The sequence below is a fragment of the Pleurodeles waltl genome, chromosome 8, assembly GCF_031143425.1.
Source record: "Pleurodeles waltl isolate 20211129_DDA chromosome 8, aPleWal1.hap1.20221129, whole genome shotgun sequence".
NCBI lineage: Eukaryota > Metazoa > Chordata > Amphibia > Caudata > Salamandridae > Pleurodeles > Pleurodeles waltl.
Window position 1 is genome coordinate 1,073,665,999 of NC_090447.1, and position 25,199 is coordinate 1,073,691,197.

Consider the following 25,199-nt stretch of genomic DNA (forward strand, 5'->3'; position numbering starts at 1 on the left):
CAAAATAGAGCATTAGAATTATCTAATGTTGCCACTATCTTACCTCTAAGGGGAACCCTTGGACTCTGTGCACACTATCTCTTACTTTGAGATAGTAAATACAGAGCCAACTTCCTACATACGATATTGGAGCTGGAATTACCGCGGCTGCTGGCATCAGACCTGCCCTCCAACGGATCCTCGTTGAAGGATTTAGAGTGTACTCATTCCAATTACAGAGCCTCAAAAGAGTCCTGTATTGTTATTTTTCATCACTACCTCCCCGAGTCGGTAATGGGCAATTTGCGCGCCTGCTGCCTTCCTTGGATTTGGTAACCGTTTCTCAGGCTCCCTATCCGGAATCGAACCCTGATTCCCCGTTACCCGTGGTCACCATGGTAGGCACAGAAAGTACCATCAAAAGTTAATAGGGCAGACATCCAAATGTATCATCGCTGTCACAGGGACATGCGCTTGGCCCACGGTTATCTAGAGTCACCAAAGTGGCCGGGCAAGCCCGGATTGGTCTTGGTCTGATAAATGCACACATCATGGGAGATCAGCGTTCATCGGCATGTATTAGCTCTAGGATTACCACAGTTATCCAAGTAACAGGTGGTGTGATCAAAGGAACCATAACTGATTTAATGAGCCATTCGCAGTTTCACTGTACCGGCTGTGTGTACTTACACGTGTCTGGCTTAACTTTTGGACGAGCACATGCTACTGGCAGGATCAACCAGGTAGCCACACCTGCTGGATTGGGGGGGGGGGAGCTGCATTGCCTGTCTTGGACCAACCTTCACACCCCACAGGGGGGAGCCTGCTGCGGAGAAGCCCCTTCCTGGCGCTTGCAAGGGAGAACAGGGCGGTCACACAGGCTCCGGCGGGCACCAGCCATCTCCACAGGAGAGAGACAGCCAGGCCAAGATGCAGTCTGAGCAAGAGAAAGGGGAGCCTGCCTGCCTGGGCCAGCAGAGACACCCCACAGAATGGTTATTCCGAACTGCTTCGGAAATGTGCTGGGTGGAGGAGGATGATGATAACACAGAGGTGCCTTGACTGCCAGGCCGCTTGCAGGACCTTGCACCACCCAACCCTTCCACTCTGGTCAGACCGCTGGAGGGGCACAAGCTGCCTGGCTGCTTGGCCTTCGCTCTGCCGGGTAAGGGAAGGGTCTCAGGGAACAGCAGACCTTCGAGTCGGATGATCCCTGGTGGAGTGGAAGCTCTTTGCTTGAAAAAACAGCCGAGGCTGGCCAAGCAGTTCGTCCACAAACAGACCAAATGAGCCCAATCGATCAGAGTACAATGCTGGCTGAACCTTCTTCCCCAGTGGGTAGGGAGGGGGCCACATTGCATGAGGATGTCAGTTTGCACTCTGGGAAGCCAGGTTCGGAGGAGAGACTCAGACAGGGCTGCAAGGTGGCTGCACACCCGGGCCCCAGGGCAGGCCAGCCCGTGACCTGGCAGAGCCCTGTTGAGAACCACTGGACCACAAGGGGGTCTGGCATACCTTGTACCTAGTAATCCGTAGGAAGGCTACCCGCCTTTCTTGTACTCTGTGTGCACCGAGGGAAGGAGGGGACCACCAGCAAGAACTCACCAGACCTCCAGGAGCCCTGGCTGGGCTTAAGGAAGCGAATGAGCCCTCATCGGGACTTCCGGGGCAGCCTGGCTATCTGGACATGACACAGAAATGCAGTGCGACCAGATGATCCGAGTTGTCGGAGCGAACTGATGGCCGGGCCATGAGGCCGTACGGCTCCCCAGAAGCCCTGGTTCTGGGGGCCGGAAGACAAAGACCGGGATGGGGGATCCCACCGCGGGGCAGCCTAGCCATCTGGACGTGCCACAGGAATGCATGAAGCGTGACCAGATGGCCGGGCTCAGAGAACGGCCATTTGGTCGCACTGTGCCTTAACATAAGGAGCCTGTGCTCTCCCCTACAGGGGACGGAGTCTCTGTGGCCTGGGTTCTCAGAGCCCCCGCTGGCCCTCAGGCACGGGGCTCTGAGGTGGGCCTCAACAGAACTCCAACCCAGGGCCCGAGGCCTCTTTACATGCTGGCAAAGTCCTCCAGAGGCTTGTGGGACTTCATCCTGGGCACTTTCCCACCTGGCGGGCCGGAGGACAAAGCCCAGGACAAGGTCTCCCACATTGGGGCCCCTAAACCTGAACAGGCAGGGGAAGCCTCCCCCCAGCCCAATGGACTCCCAGCCCCCTCATGGTGCGGCACGCTGGAGGAAGGGAGTGCCCACCCCAGGGCCTGGTCAGGGCTCATAAACCCACCCATGCAGGTGAGGCCTCCATGGGCCCTCTGAGACCCTGTCCCGGGCATCTGGCTACACGGTGGGCAGGAGGACGAAGCTCAGGATAGGGGTTCCCACCTGGCCCCTGGCCCAGGGTCCAGATGGGGCCCCTGAGCATGACCTGGCAGGGGAAGCCTCCCCAGGTCAGCCCAGCGATCTGGACGCGTCATAGGAATGCACAGAGCACAACCAGATACCCTGGGGTCTCAGTGCAACCAGATGGCTGGGCTCAGAGGACAGTCATCAGGTTGCATTGTGCCTTAACATAAGGAGACTGCACTTAGGGGACTCTGCAGCCTGGGTTTTCTAAGCCCCAGCTGGGCCACAGACATGGGAGGCCAAAACCAACCTCCGACCGGGGGCCCTGAGGCCTCTTTACACACCAGGAAACCCATCCCAGGGCCTGCGGGATCATGTCGCAGGCTATTTGCCAACCAGCAGGGCAGAGGACAAAGTCCAGGCAAGGGGTTCCCACCCTGCCTAGGAGCGCATGGGGCGCAACCAGATGACCCCAGTTGTCGGAGCGACCAGATGGCCGGGCCACAAGGGCGTAAAGGCTCCCCACATGAGGCCTGGCCTCGGGGGGGCCAGAGGACAAAGACCTGGACGGGGGCTCCCACCCCGGGGCCTGCCAGACCCCTGGCCCAGGCCCCTGAACTAAAACCAGAAGGGGAAGCTCTCCCTGGGCCCAGCGGACTCCCAGGCCCAGGCCCCTGAGGGTACGGCAGGCTGGAGGAAGGAAGCGCCTGCCTGCCCCAGGACTCTGTGGTGGCCTGGCCAGGGCCCCTGAACCCAAACAGGCAGGGGAAGCCTCCCTGGGCCCGGTGGACTCCCAGGCCTGGGCCCCTCAGGGTAAGGCAGGCTGGAGGAAGGGAGTGCCCACCTGGGGATCTCTGAACACTGCCACGCAGGGGAAGCCTCCCGGGACCCTGTCCTAGGTGCCTTGCCACATGGAGGGCCGGAAGACAAAGCCCAGGCAAGGTGATCTCACCCTGGGGCCTATCACAGCCCTGCCCGGGGCCCCTGAACTCAAACCAATAGGGGAAGCCTCCCTTGGCCCAGTGTACGTCAAGGCCCTCCAGGAATACAGCAGGCTGGAGAAAGGGAGCCGTCCGTCTCAGGGCCTGGTGGGGGTCCTGTCGGGGGTCCTGAACCCAAACTGACAGGGGAAGCCTCATTTGGCCCAGTGGACTCCCAGGCCTGGGGCCCTCGGGGTACGGCAGGCTGGAAGAAGGAAGAGCCCCACCCCAGGGCCCGGCAGGGGCCAGGGACCCAGTCGGAGCTCTCAGAACACAGCCATGCACTGGAGTCTTCCCCAGACCCTGTACCAGGTGCCTTGCCACTTAGTGGGCCGGAGAGCATCGCCTAGGTCAGGAGATGCCACCCTGGGGCCTGCTGGGGCCCCTGAACCCAAGCTGACAGGGGAAGACTTGCTTGGCCAGGGGAACTCCCAGGCCTCAGCCCCTCAGAATAGGCAGGCTGGAGAAAGGGAGCTCCTGCCCCAGGGAAAGGTGGGGGCCCGGTCTGGGCCTCTGAACCCGAACCGGCAGGGGAAACCTCTCTGGGCCCGGTAGACTCCCATGGTTGGGCCCCTCAGGGTACGTCAGGTTGGAGGAAGGGAGCGCCCTCCCCAGGGCCTATTGGGGGCCCAGCTGTGGCCCCTGAACCCAAACCAATAGGGGAAGCCTCCCTTGGCCCAGTGTACGCCAAGGCCCTCCAGGAGTACAGCAGGCTGGAGAAAGGGAGCCGCCCGTCCCAGGGCCTGGTGGGGGCCCAGCCAGGGGCCCTGAACTCAAACTGGCATGGGAAGCCTGTCTGGGCCCGGTGGACTCCAAGGCCTGGGCCCCTCAGGGTACGGCAAGCTGGAGGAAGGGAGCGCCCTCCCCAGGGCCCATTGGGGGCCGAGCCGGGGGCCTTGAACCCACACTGGCAGGGGAGGCCTACCTGGCCTGGTGGATTCCCAGGTCTGGGACCGTCAGGGTGCAGCAGACTGGAGGAAGAGAGTGCCCGTCCCAGCGCCCGGCAGGGGCCAGGGGCCTAGTCGGAGCTCTCTGAACACAGCCATGCATGCAAGTCCTCCCCAGACCCTGTCCCGGGGCCTTGCCACTTGGTGGGCCGGACGGCAAAGGCCAGGACAGGGGCTCCCAACCTGGGGCTCGCCGGGGCCCCTGAACCCAAACTGACAGGGGAAGCCTTGCTTGGCCGGGTAGACTCCCAGGCCCGGGCCCCTCAGGGTACAGCAGACTGGAGGAAGGGAGCGCCCGACCCAGGGCCTGGTGGGGGCCTCGCTGGGGCCCTTGAACCCAAACTGGCAGAGGAAGCCTTCGAGGGCCCAGTGGACTCCCAGGTCTGGACCCCTCAGGGTACGGCAGGCTGAAGGAAGGGAGCTCACGCCCCATGGTCCGTTGGGGGCCCCTGAACCCAAACTTGCAGGGGAACCCTCCCTGGGCCCAGTGGACTCCCATGTCTGGGCCCCTCAGGGTACGGAAGGCTGGAGGAAGGGAGTACCTGTCCCAGGGCCCACCAGGGGCCAGGGATCCGATCAGGGCTCCCTGAACACAGCAAACCTCAAATTTAGCTACAAAAAAAAAAAATCACACATTTCTGGCTGGGATCACCTCGCCAGCACAAACACCCAGCATTCCCCTTGGTCTCCCGAGTAAAATGATACCTCACTTGTGTGGGTCGGCCAAGTGCCTACAACAGGGAAAGACCAAAAACATGTAGAGAATGAGGGGATATCACAGCGAGTTGATAAGCGCAATTTTTCAAATGTTTTTCGGCTGACACTGCTTTGGGCACCCACGCAAGCGAGACAGTTTTCCGGGATCCACCACTGTTTTCAGACCAATATCTACCACTAACTGGAAGAAGGTTGAAATCACAAAAAAATAGGACAAATTGGGTATGTCCCAGTAAAATGCCAAAACTGTGTTGCAAAATGTGTTTTTTTTATTCTAGTCTGCCTGTTCCTGAAAGCTGGGAAGATGGTGGTTTTAGCATGGCAAACCCTTCATTGATGCCATTTGCAGGGAAATAACCAGATGCTTTCTTCTGCAGCACTTTTTTCTCATGTTTCCCCAAAACTCCTAATTTTAGCTGTACTTTGGCTAATTTATCGGTCCCCGTCAGGGGAATCCACAAACTCTGGGTACCTTTAGAATCTCCAGGATGTTGGGGAAAAAAAAGGAGGCATATTTGGAGCGAGGGGGTTAAGGAGCTCTGCATCACTAACCCTAAACCGAAAAATAAACTAATCGTCCTGGTCACTTTATTTCTCTTCCGGAACAGTAAGACAATGTGTGTTTATTTAGCAATTGAGTATATATATCACTGTTTTACCTTTTTAGACTCTGGTTTCTTTGTTTCAGCTCCATTTGGTGTTTTTGATCACTAGGAGAGTGAACAGTAAAAGTTGCTGAACCTGATAAAAAGTAACACGTTCTGGTGGGAAGGATTTTAATCTTTCATTTTACAGAACAGTGATTGCAATGAATTAGCGATTTTATAAAATACATGCTTGCGAACTCTTCGTAAACCAGGAATCTCCAAAAGACCAATGGTGAGCTACCAGTAGAAGGCGGAACAGTTTGCTGCCTTTCAGCTGGAGTCAAAGCTGCACCCCGTGCTTTGAGCGCTGTAATCTGACAGTTCAGCAGCAGCAATCACCTCATATGAAAGAAAAACACATATTGTGCCTAATACGAAGCTTTGAAAAGTATTACATTAGTTGGATAGGAGTACACTGTTTTAAAACTTTCATCATGAAAGACATTGCCACCAAGAAGTTCTGATTTCACGTAGGTTTTGACACTGGCAATGCAAGTACATCTCTTTCGTTCGTTTTTCTTTCTCTTCTCTCTTTTTTTCCTCTGCACTTTCACTTCCCTTTCCTCGTTCTTTCTTGCTTTATGTTTTCCCGCCCTCTGTATTTCTGCTAACCCCATGTGTTGTTGCAAGGCCCTCTCCTGCTCAGTTTTGTTGCTTAGCCTCCCGTCTCACACTGTTTGCTGCTTGCCTAGTCCCTCAATGTTTCTTGCTTGCTCCCGCCCTGCATTTTCTCTTGCTTGCTACCCATTCTTTGTTTTTTTACTTGCTCTGTCTTGTGTTGTTACTTGACCCAATCTCACTGTCCAATCCCACTCTGTGTTACTGCCTTGGACCCCCCTCCTCGTTGTTGCTTTGAGCCCCTCCCTAACACTCTCCTGTCTAGCTCCTCGTTGCTGCGTTGACCACCTCCGTCAGCCACGCTGCTGTACAACATGGCGAAAAGACATTGACAAAGATAATACGTCTCGTAGGCGAGACCTGTTGGATTTGCCAATGTTGGTTAGTATGTCCGCTGCTTGGTGCACCAACCTAGTAGTACTATTAGCACAAGCAAAAACACATCATGCAGACTGGCATCTAAAGAGAGGTTTTATGCTTCTGCTTGCCTCCAAAATTGGGACTGAAATGTTCATCACATTTCAAAAATACACAAGAAAACCAGACAGGTTAGAATTAGCTGTCCTCAATCCATGCTGGAGGCTTTTACCTCGCTCCCGTGCAGTTCCCAGCGTGCAAGTGACAGCAGCAAAATGCTGCGGAGCAGGAGGTTTGACAGCTTTTCAATTTGGTAAATATTCGGATTTGAAAAGCAAGGTAATCTGAAAAGCAAAACACGCGGTTCCTCTACAAGGCAAAAATGCCATTCGAGTGCTCTTCCTTGTCAACAATCCTACACAGAATATTTGCTGAAAGTGCGGTAAATGCTGCGCTAGAATAGTGTACTTTGGGCCAGATAGGAGAGTGCATAATGTGCACAGCCAGTCACCTTGCGGTATTTCAGTCATAAACCACAAAAATACTGCGAAGGCTGATCTGCTTCACAGAGAGCAAATAGAAAACGTGGACCGAGGAGCGATAATGAGCGTCCGTTCTCCTCGCGCCACACGGGCGTGAGATTTTCACCTCTTGGGGCTTGGCTTACCAGCTCTCGGTACACGCCTTCCGGTTTCCCTTCCGTCCGTACTACCCGCTCTCGGTGAAAAACTTCTCTCGTTCGGCTGCCTCCAGCAACGGCGTTGAGGTTGCTTCCAGCATGACCGCCGCCTCCAAAGGTCCTGGCCTGCAAATGACAAGTAAAATGTTTACCTCAAAAAACGCCGGTTACCGGCCGGAGACTAAAGCGTTGCAATACATAATGCAGTACATCTCTGGTGGCGCCATTATGCATCTGGGCTTACACATCAGAGACGCACAAAAAGGTGCGTCCTCATAACAGGCCCAGACATCTAGTTACAGGGTTTGCCTTCAAATGAAGCAGGCACTCAGGAAGAGGACTTGATGTCTCATGATGTTAACGGCCACAGCATTTATGAAGTCAAGTGTATGAACAAAGCGACACCTACACCAGAATGGAACTAGAGGGACGTTTTCAGCGACCATAAACTGTGAGGAAATGTAGCACTTAAAAAACACAGTACCACAGTAGGAGTCAGAAAAAAGAAGAATACAACTATACTCTATTTACAAAGGTGCAGACCACACGAGCAGTGTTCATTTGAGCTCTTTAATGGCTTCGAACCACAAGACTCAGTTTAGGGGAATACACGAGGCTAAGCTTAATATTTTAAAAGACGGCACCGCGAGACTAAACGGCAGTGCCGCGGGGCGATAAATCTCAGCTGGCTTGCCTGACTAAGCCGCCCTTACTAAATGGACTGTGTGAAGTTGAAGCATATCAAATGACCAACATGCCAGAGTTTGTGAGAGGAGCGTATATCAAGCAGTGCTTGGAGCTGCCAGAGGACAGATCAAAAACAAACAACGCGGCAATATTACATATATAAAGAAAAAAATTGCACTGCCTTCATGTGCACGTATTGAAGAACTGGACTAGAAGAAATGCCCTACTATAACACACGGACTCGTAAATTAGTTCCTACCAGACCTTGATAAAGTGAAAATTAGCAAATAGCACCTGAGCTTTCTTAAGCAGAGCCAACAAACTACACATTTAAAAAACTGCCTAAAAAAAAGAAATGGTTTCAGTGAATGTTTATTCCAACCTCCTTGCTCTTGGCTACTTCTGCGATGGCAGCAGTCCTCTGCTTTTCAAATTCATCGTTCTCTCCGACAGGCTTGGATGCATTTGTAACTTGAAGGGTCTTCCTGCGATCAAGTTCTCTGCTGTCCACTTGCACATTGGTGGCACACTTCTGTCAAAGTAAAGAGGAGGAGAATACTTTTATCCTATCCACACCACTCTTCCTAATGCTTTGCTTAAACTTCAGCCATCAGCTTTAGAAGTACTTCACTTAGACACACTCATGATACCTGATAGGATGCTGTCCTGTTATGAGTTGTGGTTAGGGAGAAATGCCACAGATTTCGATAGCCAAAAGAACTTGCCTGAAACCATGAGGGTGAATAATTTCCCTCAGGAAAGCAATTAAAAATCACTCAGAATCACCATCTATATTCTTGTATATTGAAACAAAATTGAAAAACTTGTACTCATTAAGGGCATTTATTTTGCAGAATGTATTAACTAATCCGGATAGAAATTGGCCAAGTCAATTCAGGCCTCGAAAAATCATAAAAGTCTTACTAGACCTGCAAGTCGAGTAGCTTGAATAATCTATTCGACCTGACTGTAATGTACTTGGTCTGGAAACAGGTCTTAAATTGTGTGATCCCATGCAAATAATGTATTTTACAGCCACCTTTTTCTTCATTCTCATATATGAGTGTACCTTCAAATATGTGAGTTCAGAATTTCTGCTGTAAAAATATCCTCTTTTGTTTGATTATATACACTAAACATTTGCTCCATGTATAACAAATCTAGCCCACATATAGGGTACACATAATCCATGCATGACTTGCCTCCTACTTTACTAATTTTGCCATCAGGGCAGGAGTGTTTTCCAGTTTATGTTTAACACTGACATTTAATAAATATATTATTAAAGTATGATGTGGTAGCACACTGTAATTTACAGACAGTAAATTTTCAAGAAATGTCCAAATCCTTCCTACTAACTTGCAGCTTTATATAACGATATAGTGTATTAACAATAATCTGCGAAAATTGGGTTTCATAAAACATTTATCATTTGCACATCACCAAGTAAAGTGTTCTGACTTTTTTTCCATTCTATTAAAATATTTTTTTCATCCCACAGAAATGGTATTTCACAGCTACTGAAATATATTTTCAAATGTTTGTAAAGTTGAGTTAGTTATATAAATGTTCTGTGAGAGGAAACACCTACCCAAAGCCTTTCATTTCACACAGGTCAGACAGTTCACCTTACAAAATCCCAGAACTCTGCAGTCACAAGGAAAAGTATTTGCATTGCAAGAAGACAAACTGACTTTTGACCTCTGTCTCTGTACACAGAGCAAATGTGACAAGAATAAGATTTAAAGGCATCTTAATTGCTAATTCTGCTTTTCACTGAACAGGACACCTGTTCTTTTGTCCACTGCCCGAATGGTGAGTGGAATAAAAAAAATAGCTCAACCTCATAAAATGGAACTCATGCAAGTGGTCAGCAGATTTTTGGGGCCCTGCAACATAAATAGGTCCATGAAGGTAATTCAATAGCAAGACTTTTGTGAAGGAGATATGGAAACGAAAACACAAATTACACATCAGCCATTCATTCCAAATTATAATGCTCAGCCTAATCAGTGTGGCATGATTCATAGTTGGGTGGTAATAGAAAATCCTGATATTTGTGGAAGAAGTGGCAGATTTTCAAAAATCATCTAGTTAAATTTCAACCAACATGCTAAAGGAAATTAACCCATTATATTCTCCTCTGCAGGTAGCACTTTCTCGAACTATCAGAAGATTTACCACTCACTTCTAAATCGGGTCCCAAGCCATGGCTTGCTTGCCATTCATGGCAATACGGACAACCTAAGCGTACCTAGAATGTCTAATGAGCCTAAAATCCACCAAATAACATCACAATATGAATACGCTCCTAAAGACATTCAATTCACTAATATTTTAAATCTCATAAGTAGAGGGGATGAGGAGGGACTGGGCTTTGGGCAAAAGAACAGTGGGGTGAAGCAGCAATGGAAGCTCCAAATAAGGATGGACACCACCTTTTTTATTGGATTTAAGAGATCTAGACAGTGAGTTTCATCTACACAGGGTGAGGCAGAGTTCTATATCTCTAGAATACAGTGGCAGTCTGGTGAAGGTGAAGATAATGAAGAGCAACATGAAAAGTGCCATCATCATGAGGAAGAAAAACACAGTGAGACATAATGAGGCTGCAGCAACCAAGCAGGTTGCATGAATCCTTCTTGGCATTGCAAATGGGACTAGTCAGGTAATGAAGATCAACAACAATGTTAAACATGTCGCGGAGTAGCAGGACTACATTTACTGTGTGGGGATATGGACGGAATGCCTCTTTGGTTTGGTGTAATCAAGATGTGGGTTTCTGAAGCAGTATCTCACAATAGTAATGAGGGTGGGAGACTTTATGTCCTGAAGAGCGTTACAATGGAAAGCGTGAACAACAAATGTGTTTATTTTGATGATTACTTGGCAATGTGGCATCAGAGAGGTAAAAAGCAGAGAGAGCTTTGCATCAACTAAATGTGGATAATACTCATCTTTGAACAGAAGTTGGGAATATGTAGCCAGTGAGATACTGAGAAGTCAAGGTGAGAGCTGGAATAAAGGGGCACCTGAATGCTTTGCCAACCGAACAAATTATTAATATTATGTTTTTTTTAACCAGATTACATTACTGAATACAGATATAAAACTCAATCCAATCTCATAGATGCACATTATGACAGACTGTCCCTGTATAGCTCAAATCTCACATTTGCCGAGCATCTTAATAATGTCTACTGTCCTGTACTGCCAGTAAAATGGGAGTTGTAGTTTTCCATGAGAGGGGATTCTCATCTTTAAACTATTACAATGATAGCAGAGGTACTAATGAACCACACATCCCTAGGTTTCGGTGGCTGATTGTATGATGCACAAATTAAGCAACAGCTAAGTCTACCTAGTGCTTCCAAATATTACACCTTTGCTACCAGAAAGTGCACAAGGAATTATGGCAAAGGCATCACCGATATTTAATAAAAATATTTGCCTCGAGCACAATTGAATTAATAATACAAAACATAATGTAAGATGTAATTAGATTGATAATACAAATGATCTGATCGTGGTTATATGTGACACTAAATACTTTCTATTAGGATTCAGTAGAATATATAACAAGTTAGACATGCAAAGTTCATTCAGGTGGCAGGAATTTTATTGCCAATGTCTGACATAAATTGTTACTACATTTGTATGCGATGATAGGTTGTGTGATTGTCAGCGCAACCTATTGTTGCAGTAGTAGTAGTTTCGGAGCCTTAGAAAAACTGTTACTGACTGGAAGTTAAAGGAAGGAGGGAATATGAATCCTGGTGGTCCTGCTTGTCTGGGTTATCTTGCCTGAACATTGTACTTGTCAAACTGAATACGTGCCAACAACCAGTTAGAATCCCTTGCCCCATGCTTAGGGATTACTCATGGAGAAAATCCACAGTACTGCATAAATGTCCACCATTGACGTTTTACAGCCAAATTATATGGTGCTAACACTAGTTTGATGTATGTTGAAATGGTGATACATATATATAAATAAGTCCTTTTTTATCTGTAGCAAGAAGGGACATATTTGATGATGGGAAGCACCATGGCCCTTTCTGCATGAATTGTCTTGATAGGCACAAGACTGAGTTCTTGAGAAGCATCCTCTCTTAGTAAATTTGCTGAAAGGAGCAGGGTCCGCTGCAGTCAGCCAGCCAGCTAGCTGCTTTTAAGGTCAATTTATCTGCTTCCAGAAAATAATGTCCACTTCCATGTATAGTGCGTCACCCCCTCCATCTGAAACAGCCCCACTCTCCCCACTTAATGTCAGCCCAAGAAAGTGCTGGTTAACGTTTTAAGTAGGTCATGTACTATTTTAATTTATTTTCCAGAAGCCACAAAATATGGTCTTTTACACCCCTTCCAACCACAAAACATATACCAAGGCTTCTTCGCTTGTGTCTATCAAACACTCTTATGTTCGTCCATTTTAATCTATAAAACGTTCTAACAGTAATGTCTGACAGTTCTGAAGTAATGTAAACACCGGAAATCGTACTTCATGTGCTGATTAAGGCTCCAGGTGTGTCGATCTCACTGCTGAAACACATTTATCATGAAATGATCCATGAGGTTAGACCCCGGAAATATAGTTTCAAATCCATGTTACAACTGACTGCACACCATATGCTGATTTGTTGTGCATTGTGGATTGTATTGATACCTTTTTACATCCCACATCCAGGATGCTACCTGTTTAATTATGGCCACTGTCCTCCAGCTGCTTCTTTCACTGTTTAAAATGACATTACAGAAGACAACTGTGTGCCAGTCTCTACTCATGTTTTTATGGCCTTGGCCGATAAATAATGTCCAGTGGTGATTCACTGGTTCTATTAATCAGCACTTAAAGTCCGGCCTTGGCCACATACCACTAATGATGAAAGATACCCATTGAAACCCCAATCAGTTATTCAACTGTGATATTCAATTTGCGGGGGGGGGGGGGGGTGTATTTAAGAGTTACGAATTTACTGAAATCAAGTTTTAATAATTATGTTATCACTAAAACTATAGAAAGGAACGTACAATTATTTTATCTCTCTCATTCGTTTTACAGCAATTATTTTCTTCCCTTTATTCAAAGAATAGAGGCTACCTTTCTTTAGCAAGCGTATATCATCAAAGTGAGACGCGCTGCAAAAACAGAAACAAAAGGAATGACAAGTCAAACAAAATGAAATGTGAACACAAAATAAACTGATGTTGGCCAAGGGACATTAAAGATTCCACTCAGTTCAGAAGGATTCCAAGTAAGCTCCCACCTGCTTTTTTTTCTGACACCAGAGCAGGTGAGAAGAAATCAGCAGAACTCTGGGCTGTCATGTGAACTTAGAATGAAGATGCGAAAACGCCTGTGATTTGATGTTTTGACAGCAACAAAAAACAAGCAAAACACATTTAGCCACTTTCTGTGGGTGGATTTGAAGACAGCAGGTTTTTTTTGTTTGAGTTGACTAAACACTGCCTGTAATAGTTGTGCTCACACAATCCACACGTTCTGGAAGCCAATAACAACTGCCACCTGTCATTGTGCTAATCCTCAACAGTCTAAGTTTTGCAACCAACCCTACTGAAAAAAAGGGTTATAGATGACACATTACAAACTAAAGTGAGAACAAATACAAATTATCGCCGTTAAGATAAAAAAGAAACATTTAATCCTAACTACACAAGTGTATCGACTGAAAAACTGCAAACCCCAAAACTATAACGCAAACATGCTGTATAGAATTGAAGTTTAAAAACTGAAAATAGAAACAAAATCCATGATATGCCTGTTAACCAGTTTATTTAAAAAAGCTCCAAGCAATGTTCAAGTCTTGCAGAAAATGGAGGACTCTGTGAGCTTAAAGGCACTTGAGAGGGGGATACAGAGCCAAAGAAGCAAGTAAACCAAAGATTTTCTTGACCAATGACTCAGCCCGATGCGTGTCTGCAGGGCTACAATCAAAATGAAAAATCTCAAAATTATTTGGCCAGTTTCCAAAAGAACAGAAGCAGGCAGGAAGGCCAGAGAAGAAAAAAGTAACGACTTTTGTTTGATGAAAAATTATCAACGTTTCTTTTCTAGTTGTGGATTTTGGTTTAAAGAGAAGGCCCGTGAACAGAAATACACATTCCCCTTCTAGCGATATGGCACCATAATAACAAGGAGTTTAAAAGAATTCAGGCCCAGATAGCATTTGAAACGCAAAAAGAGGTCAGAATTGCAGACCAATTTGCATTGAAACCAGATGTTTCAAACTGACTTGTTTTAATAGGTCAGTTCTCAACATCGGAATGCGTAGTGGATCGCAATTTGACCCACTTCAGGAATTGCAGACCACTGTGACTGATCGCATTTTAAAAGAAGCACCTTTTTTTTTTCAATATGTAGTCTTTTACCTAAAAAAAAAAAAAAAAAGTTTTTCCCTTTTTTTTTTTTTTTACAGAAAAAAAATAGAAAAAAAGTCTGTTTAAGAGTTAGCAGTCATGCTGCGTACTACTGCCCACTCCCATACAAACTTTGTTCCATTCACAAAGGGAAACGAGTTCTCCATGGGGCTATTTCCATATGTGAAGTGGTCATCCGCTTCTTTGGGAAGTCAGGGTATAAATGGTTTGCAACCGAAATTGCAGTCGCTAACTATTCATACATACCACTGCAAACCAGAATTTGAAAGGTGTGCCCTAAACATGCCCATTCCAAACTGCAATGCGTAATGCATTTCAAAACCAGTTTTGCAAATTCATAACTAGTTATGCTTTGCATCCGCTAAATGACTTCGTACATCTTACCCATACTTTCCTGACTTGAGAGACGATAACAAAAACTAATGAACGTCTTTGACTAAATTAACAATTTAGTAATAGGTAAGTATTTATACTGTAAATTTATTTGAGCACACTGTGTATCTGCACTGCACTATGTGAGTCCAGCTTGCCAGCAGTCCCATGGGGCGGTTGCCTGACTGCCTCGATCACCCTCAGACCAGTGTATGACCCGGGAAGCCCTTCACTTAAGGCCTCTTCAAGGAGGTTTCTCAGCTCCCACTCCTGAATGCAAATACAGGACATATGAACCTGGGGGACTGGCTAGTTGCTGAGCTGCTACCATAAACTTGCTCATCTTCACCCACCTCATGGTCGAGGAGCACCATCGACAGTGCAAAATGCCCTGGTTTAGGTAGGAGAGACTGTCTCCATTCCAAAGGAAACCACACAGAATTAGGCCCTGTAGCTGGAACAACGAGCTGCTCTTTAAAGTACCATTTACTGCGCCTAGCAAAGAAACAAGAATTAAGGACAACATGCTGAAACCCAGACAACAAAGAGAAAGGATGAAAGGGCACAAAAGCGTGAATTAAGTCTAGTACAGTGGTTAGACGACCATTGCTATATACAAAGACTTGACCAAATGTTCACGTTATTACTTCTGCCATGACCCATGCAGTGACTGCACCAGTGAGAGAACATCTCTGTGGCTTCCGTATAGACCTCTGCACTTGGAGGAGTACACCTACCACGATTTGGGCTTCACTTGCTAGGTACAGTGTTGTCATATATATTTAAGGGAGATCCTTGCAGTCAGTATCTTGTTTAGTGCCAGGCACTTAGCAAGAGGGAGTCATTCTGATACAGGTTTGGGTGGATATTTTGGGCAAACAAAGGAAGTATAAAAAAGGTGAACGAACACATTACAGATCATGGTAGTGTGAACAGGCATTTGCAAAGCCAACAGGTTTCATCCGTCAATCATACTGCCCTTATCAGTGCTTATCCCCCCAAACCCCAACATGTTTGCAGCGAATGTGGCTGCATCCTTGGCAGCTATCTTTGAATGTATCACATATTTCCTTAAAGCATAGCAGGACCTAACCCTTCAAATGTTATTAGCATCATTATTCTCGTTATTTTATTAGGTGGAAGTACAGGAAAATATGCCAGACCAGGAACCATGCTGTGCACTCTGTTACACAATTCATGTATACGTGAAGGTTGAACCATATCAAGAAGAGAAAAACACACTGAAGAAAATCCAATTCTGACCTTTCACACACATTTCAAGAATGGAAGTGTTTATTTTACCGGTAAGCAAGTGTCAGACCCTTGAGAAACAGACACAGCTCTTCTCTGTAATAAGACAGCCTTCTTCAACCTTGTTCTTTTCACCTCTAATTTGAGAGTACATTCAGAGTTCACTAACTGATCAAACACTACTTTAACAAGCATTTGCAATGCAACGGGTCTCGCGTTTGCTCATGTTAGAGCTGATAGGTGAAAAGACGGGTTAGGAGTTTACAACGCTATCGGCAAAAGTGCATTTATGTACCTAACCCGAAAAAGTGCAATAAACTGTGTAAAGCGCTCGACTTCCGCCAAGCGAAATCGCGCTAGTAAAAAGTAGTCAACGAGCCGGACAGAAAACAGTGAGCCTCGCATGTTTTCTGTACTTGGTCGATGCGCTGGAGGAAGGCTAGCCACCGTATGCATGCCTTCGACTAATGAAAGCATGCAGATTTAAATATGCAAGCCCACGAACCAATGAAAAACACTGACGTGACGTTGACAGGGCTCCGAGCCCTTTTCTAAACCCTAAAGCGTCTTGCTGCGACACGCATGCGCGAGCACATGTAACGCAGGTTCGACCCTAAAAATGGGCAGGAAAACCTATGTCTGCCTGCTGCAGACAGACACCTCTGCGCAACGGCTCAAAAAACAAGTCTCCTCACAGGCCTGCAGTGCATTGATTTCTTCAGCAAACTGGTGCTGTGACTTCGGAAGGCTATAATCAATCAATCAATCACATTTATAAAGCGCGCTACTCACCCATAAGGGTCTCAAGGCGCTGGGGGGGAGGGGGTCAGTGCTCGAAGAGCCAGGTCTTGAGCTGCCTTCTGAAGGGGAGGTGTTCGGGTATGGCGCGAAGGTGACTGGGCAGGGAGTTCCAGGTCTTCGCTGCCAGAAAAGAGAAGGATTTTCCTCAGGCGGTGGTTTTGCGGATGCGGGGAACGGCTGCCAAGGCCTGACCGGTGGAGCGCAGAGTGCGCGGAAGGGTGTAGAAGGAGACGCGGGAGTTGATGAGTTTGGGTCCGAGGTTGTAGAGGGCTTTGTGTGCGTGGGTGAGGAGTCTGAAGGTGATCCTCTTGTTGACCGGGAGCCAGTGGAGTTTTCTCAGGTGTCCGGAGATGTGGTGGTGGCGAGGTATGTCCAGGATGAGTCGTGCTGCGGCGTTCTGGATCCGTTGAAGTTTCCTCTGCAGCTTGGTGGTGATGCCGGCGTACAGAGTGTTCCCGTAGTCCAGGCGGCTGGTGACGAGGGCGTGGGTGACGGTCTTCCTGGTGTCGATGGGGATCCAGCGGAAGATCTTGCGGAGCATGCGGAGGGTGTTGAAGCACGCTGAGGTCACCGAGTTGACCTGTCTGGTCATCGAGAGGGAGGAGTCCAGGATGAAGCCGAGGTTGCGTGCGTGGTTGGTCGGTTGGGGAGTGCTGCCTAGGGCGGGGGGCCACCAGGAGTCGTCCCATGCGGAGGGGGTAGGGCCGAGGATGAGGACCTCCGTTTTATCTGTGTTCAGTTTCAGTCGGCTGTCTGTCATCCAGGTCGCTACTTCCTTCATGCCGTCGTGCAGTCTGGTCCTTGCTGATGTGGGGTTGTTGGTGAGGGATAAGATGAGCTGGGTGTCGTCGGCGTAGGATATGATGTCGAGTCCGTGTTTGCGTGCGATGTTTGCCAGGGGGGTCATGTAGACGTTGAATAGGGTGGGGCTGAGGGAGGATCCTTGGGGTACGCCGCAGATGATCTCCGTGGCTGCGGATCTGAAGGGGGGGAGGCGGACTCTCTGGGTCCTTCCGGAGAGGAAGGAGATGACCCATTCCAGGGCCTTGCCTCTGATGCCGGCGCTGCAGAGGCGGTCTATCAGGGTGCGGTGGCAGACCGTGTCGAAGGCTGCAGAGAGATCCAGGAGAATGAGGGCCACGGTTTCACCCTTGTCGGTCAGGGCTCGGATGTCGTCCGTGGCTGCGATGAGGGCGGTTTCGGTGCTGTGGTTGGCCCTGAATCCGAACTGAGTGGAGTCGAGGGAGTCGGAGGTTTCCAGGGCGGCGGTGAGTTGAGCGTTGACGATTTTCTCAATCACTTTGGCGGGGAACGGTAGGAGGGAGATAGGCCGGAAGTTTTTGAGTTCGGTGGGATCTGCTGTAGGTTTCTTTAAGAGGGCGTTGAGTTCTGCGTGTTTCCAGCTTTCAGGGAAGGAAGCAGTGGTGAGGGAGGCGTTGATGACGTCTCGGAGGTGGGGTGCGATGATGTTGTCGGCCTTGTTGTAAATGTGGTGAGGACAGGGGTCGGAGGGTGATCCCGAGTGGATCGAGTTCATGACGCGGGTGGTTTCCTCGGTGGTGGTAGGGTTCCAGGCGAGGATGGTGGAGATGTCGTTTGCGGCTTCCGGGGGCGGGTTCATGTTGGTGGTCGTGAAGCTGTTGTAGATGTCGGCAATCTTACGGTGGAAGAAGGTCGCGAGGGAGTCGCAGAGGTCCTGTGAGGGAGGGATGGGGTTGGTTTCTGCGTCCGGGTTGGAGAGCTCTTTGACGATGCCAAATAGTTCCTTGCTGTTGTGGGCGTTGTTGTCAAGTCTGTTCTGGTAGGCTGTTTTTCGTGCGGTGCGGAGGCGTTGGTGGTGTTGGCGGGTGGTGTCCTTGAGAGCTGTCAGGTTTTCCTCTGTTGGGTTGAGGCGCCATGTCTTCTCGCGGAGGCGGCATTCTTTCTTGGAGTTTTTGAGTTCGGTGGTGAACCAGGAGTTTTTCTTGTGGTTGTTGGTGTTGGTTTGGGTCTTCAGAGGGGCCAGGAGGTTGGCGCAGTCGGAGATCCAGTTGGTGAGGTTGTTGGCGGCCTCGTTGGGGTTGCTGGTGCTGGTGGGTTGGTTCAGGGAGAGCGTTGCTGCGAGTTGTTCTGTGGTGATTCGGTTCCAGTATCTTTTTGGTGGTTGCCGGGTGTGGTGATGCACGGTGGTTTTCTTGAAGCTGAAGTGGACGCAGCTGTGGTCCGACCATGTGAGTTCGGTGGTGTGGCTGAAGGTGATGTGTTTGCTTGAGGAGAAGATGGGGTCGAGCGTGTGTCCGGCGTAGTGGGTGGGGGTGTTGACCAGTTGTTTCAGTCCCAGGTTGGCGAGGTTGTCTAGAACGGCGGTGGTGTTGTTGTCGGTGTGGTTCTCCAGGTGAAAGTTGAGGTCTCCTAGGAGGATGTAGTCGGTGGATGAGAGTGCGTGGGGGTTGACGAAGTCTGCGATGTCTTCGCTGAACTTGGTGCGGGGTCCTGGTGGTCTGTACATGAGGGTGCCTCTTAGGGTTGTCTTGGGGTCGATGTGGATCGCGAAGTGGAGGTGTTCGGCGTCGGGAAGTGAGTTGTCGGTGTGGGTCGAGATGCTGATGGAGCTTTTGTGTGCGATGGCGATGCCTCCTCCGGTGCGGTTGAAGCGGTCTCTCCGGATGATTTTGTAGCCGTCGGGGATGGCTATGGCGATGTCGGGTGCCGAGGAGGGGTTCATCCAGGTCTCGGTGAGGAAGGCGATGTCTGGGTTCGTTAAGTTGATGAGGTTCCACAGTTCGATGGCGTGCCTGTGGACGGAGCGGGTGTTGACCAGGATGCATTCGAGGTTGCTTCCGGGGGCGTCGTTCTTGGTGGTGGCGGTGTGGGTCCGTAGGCAGGTGAAGCGGCAGTTGCTGCAGGTGAAGGGTCCGTGGGTACGTTTGGGGGTGGCGCGGTAGCAGCCCGGCGCGCGGCCGGGGTTGAGGTTGGCGAGGGTGGCGAGGGTGGCGGAGTCATAGGTCAAGCGGGGGGCGCGGGGGCCAGGGGTTCGGGCACTAGGCGCGGTCCAGGCGCGGACGGGCGCAGACGGGCTTGCCTTAGGGGCGCCTTCGGCGCGCCAGCGGCGCGCCCGCTGCGCGCGTCCGCTGCGCGGCCTCGCAGCGGCCGCCATTTAAGGGGTAGGTGGGGAGGCGGGGTCAGCTGGGAGGCGGGCGGGCAGGGGAGCTGGAAGCGGCAAAAAAGAGCGGCAAAAAAGAGCAGCAAAAAACGGCGGGAAAAGCGCGGTAGGAGCGGCGGGAAAAGCGGCAAGACGGCGAAAAGGGAACAAGAGCCTACTAAAATCTACTAAAAAGGAGGGGCTGAGAGGGGAGGACGGCGCACGGCACTCGGGGGCACACGCACGGGATACAAGGAGAGAAAAGGGATTTCAGTCAGCACCAGCACAAGCTCAAGCACTCGGGGTACACGGGCAAGAAGGGGGGAGCACACTCACAGGAGAGGAAGGCAGTCAGGGACTGGAGGCGCTGCGTGAGCAGGGGAGCGACCTACCCGAGGGTCAGTGGTCGCTACCTCCTGCGACCACTGACCCTCGGGTAGGTCGCTCCCCTGGTGCTCCCCTGTCCGCTCCTAACAGACGCTGAGGGACCTCAAACATGACCCTCCCCCCCTCCCCCCCCCCAACCCTCGCATCACAGACTAGGCAAAAGGCCTGTTGAACCTCAGGGTGTTTTCCATGGATGTCATTTAGGGGGTCGCCTACCGTTCTCTTTGCAACCCCTGGCCTCAGAGGTGGCAAAATCAGTGCCAGGAACACAGGGGCAGCTCAGTTGGGGTTCCACTCTCCTTGTTTTCTGACATTTTGTTTTATTATACTAATAGTGAATAATATTACATTATTCGCTATTTATGTAATAAAAATGAAGTACAATTAGCTGGAATATGGCCTTCCCTGGTAGCTGAGGTAAGTAAAACAAATGCTTTCAAATGTATATTATGTGTTTGCTTGCGGGTGAATGTGTGTTTATGTGAGTGTGTGTGAGAACGTGGGCTTACGCATAATCGTATGTGCGCGCGAGTGAAAGTGGAGGTTAAAGGGCGTATGATGTCACTTTCCGCTACCCCTGACAAATGTAAAGGTTGTCTAAATTCACCTTGGTGCCATCTTAGCTGGTGTCCAAAATCCAAAGCTACCCACATTAAAAAAAGGGGTCAGTTTTCAGTGGAAAGGTGAGATTCATCCATGTTGTGTTTTGGGTCATTCCCTGTCCAGGCAATAAGTCTACCACACAAATGTGGTACCTTTTTTATTGGGAGACTTGGGGAAATGCTGGGTGGAAGAACGTTTGTGGCTCCCCACAGATTCCACAGCCCGTTTTCTCCAGTCAGTCTAAAAAGAGGCACTCTCTGCAGACTGAGGTGCACCATATATTGTACTGCTGATGATGTTTGTCAATGTCCCTGTGAACAATTTATTTACCATCTTCTTCTTTATGTCAGTCATTGATCAAGCTTCCCCTACAGCAACCCAAAACTCACAGGAGGACGCTTTGTAAATGGTAGCTACTTTCCTTTTATCCACCAATGCAGACTAAGTGCAGCAGAAATAATCTGTCCCACCAGTGTGCATCCAGTTGAATCGTGCACAGCCATTGCACTGGAGACCCGAATACCTTATTTGCCAGGAAGCAGAGAATGTCACGGACTACTCGCTGTCTGTCTGTGATCCGCTAGAACTGCGGAGAGGTCTTGATTCTTGTAGGTTCTGCCTTGACCCAAGTAGGGGCGACCCTTTCTGGTAGCCACGGTGCTGCCGACGAGGGAACGCCAAAAGCAACCCGTGCCCTCCAGAAGGAGTCCCAGAGGGAAAAAACCTCTTAAAAGGAACTTCCTGAGATAAAAACAAAAGTAAAAAGGTAATTCTGAACAATAGGACAAAAAAATAGTACTGAAAAAAAGCTGGAGCAGGCTAGTAAAAATATAACTGGCAAAAAAATAAGCAGGAGCGAAGATCACCACCAAAGGAAGTGCTCCAGCGCAAGGAGAACAGGAATCACACACTTTATATATCCAAGAAACAGGAAGTGACCAACAGGAAGTAAAAAGACACCATATTGGATTGGGAATATATCAAAGAAACCTATAGAAAAGACACCATGTTAAAAAAGGTTCCAAAGGCATGCAGGTAAAAAGAAGGCATGCTGGGAAGAAGAAGGAATATGGCAGCTAGAAAAGAGCATAAATACAGGGAGAAACGAAGAAAGAAGAAAGGAAACATGAAGGAGAGAACATAAGGTAAGTGAAGGTGTGTGTGGAGGGAGGCAGGAACTAGTGAGGGCGTGCCGCGCCTGTAACTCATCAAGGCCCCCATTCCCAATTTGAGGCCTAGAGTAAAAATGGTGAATGACAGGGGTGCGGCATGCCCTGCCACCGCAGATTGCGGCCGCGCCCCGAGCCGAATGCTCGGCTCGCGCCGCAGCCTGTGGCACGACAGAGAAAGGTATTCAATCTGCATTGAATTCCCCAACACCCAGGGGATTGTAATACCCAATAGTCAGTGCAATTCTCCTACTTTTTTCACCCATTTAAAAGCAAACAAACAAACAAAAATAAACAGAAAAGGAACGGTACTGCTTTCTGCAAGATCTGTGAGCAGTTAATGTAATTGTTCTTCCTGCTATGCTGGTTGTCTCTACTCCTGCCATCATTCCTTCATGCATCACTCAACAGCAACTTATTTCACAGTTGTAGACTTGTATCCTGCATTAATTTCCATCTCCATTCATCCAGATGGCCAATTTTTTTTTTTTTTTTACTGTTACCTAGCACCTTCTCAAGCCTGCATGGATCTTAAAGGCGATCAGTTACACAGCCCCAGTCTTGTTGTTATGTTGATGGCTCATGTTTAAGGAATCAGAATGGCTCACTCATTGCCGGGTATGCTGTGTGCATGTCGGGAAACAACCTTTACAATGTGGCAGTTACCACGCAATAAAGTTATATATATATATAAATATATATAACCTAGTGGCAGTCGCCACTAGATAGCTATAGTTAGGACCTAGTTTCTACAGAAAAAGTGTTTTCTGACTTGCTTATATCTTTGGCTCCAGTGGATGAATCTTCACAAACCTTTCCGAAAACATTTGATGCTCACATCATCTGCTGTCTGGAAAGTTTCAGGGTGATCCATCAAGTGGGGGCCAAGAAAAAGGCGGGAGCCCTTAAATGTGTTTTCCTTCTGTTAATTCCCGTAAGATTTTTGAACAGGACTATAGCCCGATCCGCTGGATGAAATTACACCAAATTTGGCAGAAAGGTAGCTCTTGGTCCAGAAAGCGCTTTCTTGTTATTTGGTGCAAATCCGTTTAGTAGTTTTTGCGATAGTAAAGAAAATTCCAATTTGTATATATAGGGACACAAAGGCTCTGCAAACTCTCCCAATCTCATGCTGAGATTTAATTGGCTGCCAACACTTCCTTAAGGACCACCACCTCCCCTGGGCTAAATGTTTGTAATAGGGGGGCCACCCTGACCCTCCCAAGCCCCAGGGACCACCACCTTCTGGGTGCTCAATCAGACTTATAGGGGGGTCCATTCGCGGGACCCCCCCCCTTGGCCCGGGACACTACTTTCCCGGGGCCATATGAGCAGTAAAGGGGCCCCCGAGCCCTGGGGACCTATACCTCCCTGGGGCCAAAATATGTTTTAAAGTGGGGGTAGGGGTCGGGTGACCCGCAACAGGGTCCTATACACCCTGGGGACCACCACCTCCTCAGGGCTGGCCCATGCAAATAAAAGGAGGGGGGGCCAAGCGGCCCCCCTCCTGAAGCCAATAATGGCCCTGGGGACCCTCACCCCTTCCTACTATGTCCTAGGGTGCCCACCTCCAGGACATAGCTGTTTGCTCTGATTTGGCGGGCGCTTTGACAGTTCTCGCCAAGTCAGAGAAAACACAACTCCACTCCCAGCAAGGGAGAGCTGTCAAAGAGTACGCTAGCTGGGAGCAGGGTTTTCGTCTGGTTCCCAAATGATTGCTCTCACAGATAGGGAGCTGCATGTTTAGCAGCCGAATTTGGTGGCACATTCTTGATCCCAAGAAATATGAGGATATCTCCACAAAATAAATAGATAACAGTACGGACCCTGGTTTGGTGGAGATTTACGTCTTTGTAGACTTGTTGCCCTGTCTATAGGATGATTCATGTTTTCACACAATTCTAGAAAAAGACGCACCTGGAACAATCAAATTGTCAAAACGCACACAAGGTCACTGGTGACATTTCCTTGTACTCCATTACACAGCTGTAGTGTAGAATACATACTGGACATTTACCCAACTATGCAGAAAGAACTCCATTTGGGTAGATATGCTGTGCAAAGATGGATGTTGGATAAAAAGGCAGGTGAGGTTCCCTCTGTGGCCGAGTCACTCACACAGCTACTGACACACCCACACAGACACTCACACACCCACTCACAGACACAGTCAGACACTCACTCAGACACTCATTCACCCACTCACAGATCTTCTCAAACTTTCATGCACCCACTCAGAGTCCCACTCCGAAATTCATGCACTTACTCCCTCACAGACCCACTCACAGACCCTGTGAGACTCTCAGACTCCCCCTCACAAACCCAGAGACACCCTCTCACACCAATTCTCACACCAAGAGGCAGGCCTTGTGGCCAGCCCCTTCTGCGCATGGTTAAAAGCCATGCTCTGGGAAGGGTTGGGTGGTTATAGGGGGCTCGTGGCAGGTTCTGGCCCAGCGGCCAACCCCACCACGCACCGCCAAAGGCTGTGCGCTGCAGTGGTTGGATTAACGTTTAGTAATTAAAATTACGTTAAAAAACACAAAAAACGTAGAAATTCACACAAAAAAGCCAAAGGTTACAGGGACGTTATAGTTAGGTGCTGAATTCCGAACCTAAGCAGCCTAAGGTAACTATAACTTGCGCCCCACCATGCAGAGATTTTTATTCAATGTTTTTATTTGAATGTTTAATTGGTAAGTTGTCATTAGTGCTGTAATGTCTGGGGTAATTAGCAGCGCATGGTGAGGGAGCAAGTTATAGTTACTTTAGGCCAAGATTAACAGTTACTTGACATTAACTCCAACTATAACTGCTGAATTTCTAAAGTTTTGTACAAGTAAATTCTGAATCTAACTAACGTCCCTGTAAAATTTGTTTTCTTAAGTGAATTTCTAAGGTTTTTTAAAATTGCATTTCCTAACTATAACATTCCTGTAACCTTTGTTTTTTTTCAGTGAATTTCTAACATAAAGTAATTTTCATTACTATATGTTAATCCAACCACTGCAGTGAACGGCCTGGCCTGTGGCCAGCCGCCTATAACCCCCCAACCCCGCACTGTGTATGCCTTTGGCTGTGCACGGCGGAGCTGACTACAGGGCCGGTCACTCTGGGTGTGGGAATAGGTGAGAGA

The 25,199-nt window shown here is 48.7% G+C and overlaps 1 protein-coding gene across 3 annotated transcripts in view; it reads right to left on the minus strand.

The window, feature by feature from the left end:
* Positions 1-25,199, minus strand: part of TDRD3 (tudor domain containing 3) — a 653,010-nt gene that overhangs the window by 284,204 nt on the left and 343,607 nt on the right. For all 3 annotated transcript variants that reach the window (XM_069205299.1, XM_069205301.1, XM_069205300.1), the window contains exons 7-8: positions 8,343-8,492; positions 7,262-7,399 (exon numbers count right to left, since the gene is read on the minus strand). In XM_069205299.1, coding sequence (XP_069061400.1) covers positions 7,262-7,399; positions 8,343-8,492 — 288 coding nt within the window. The remainder of the gene's footprint in view (positions 1-7,261; positions 7,400-8,342; positions 8,493-25,199) is intronic.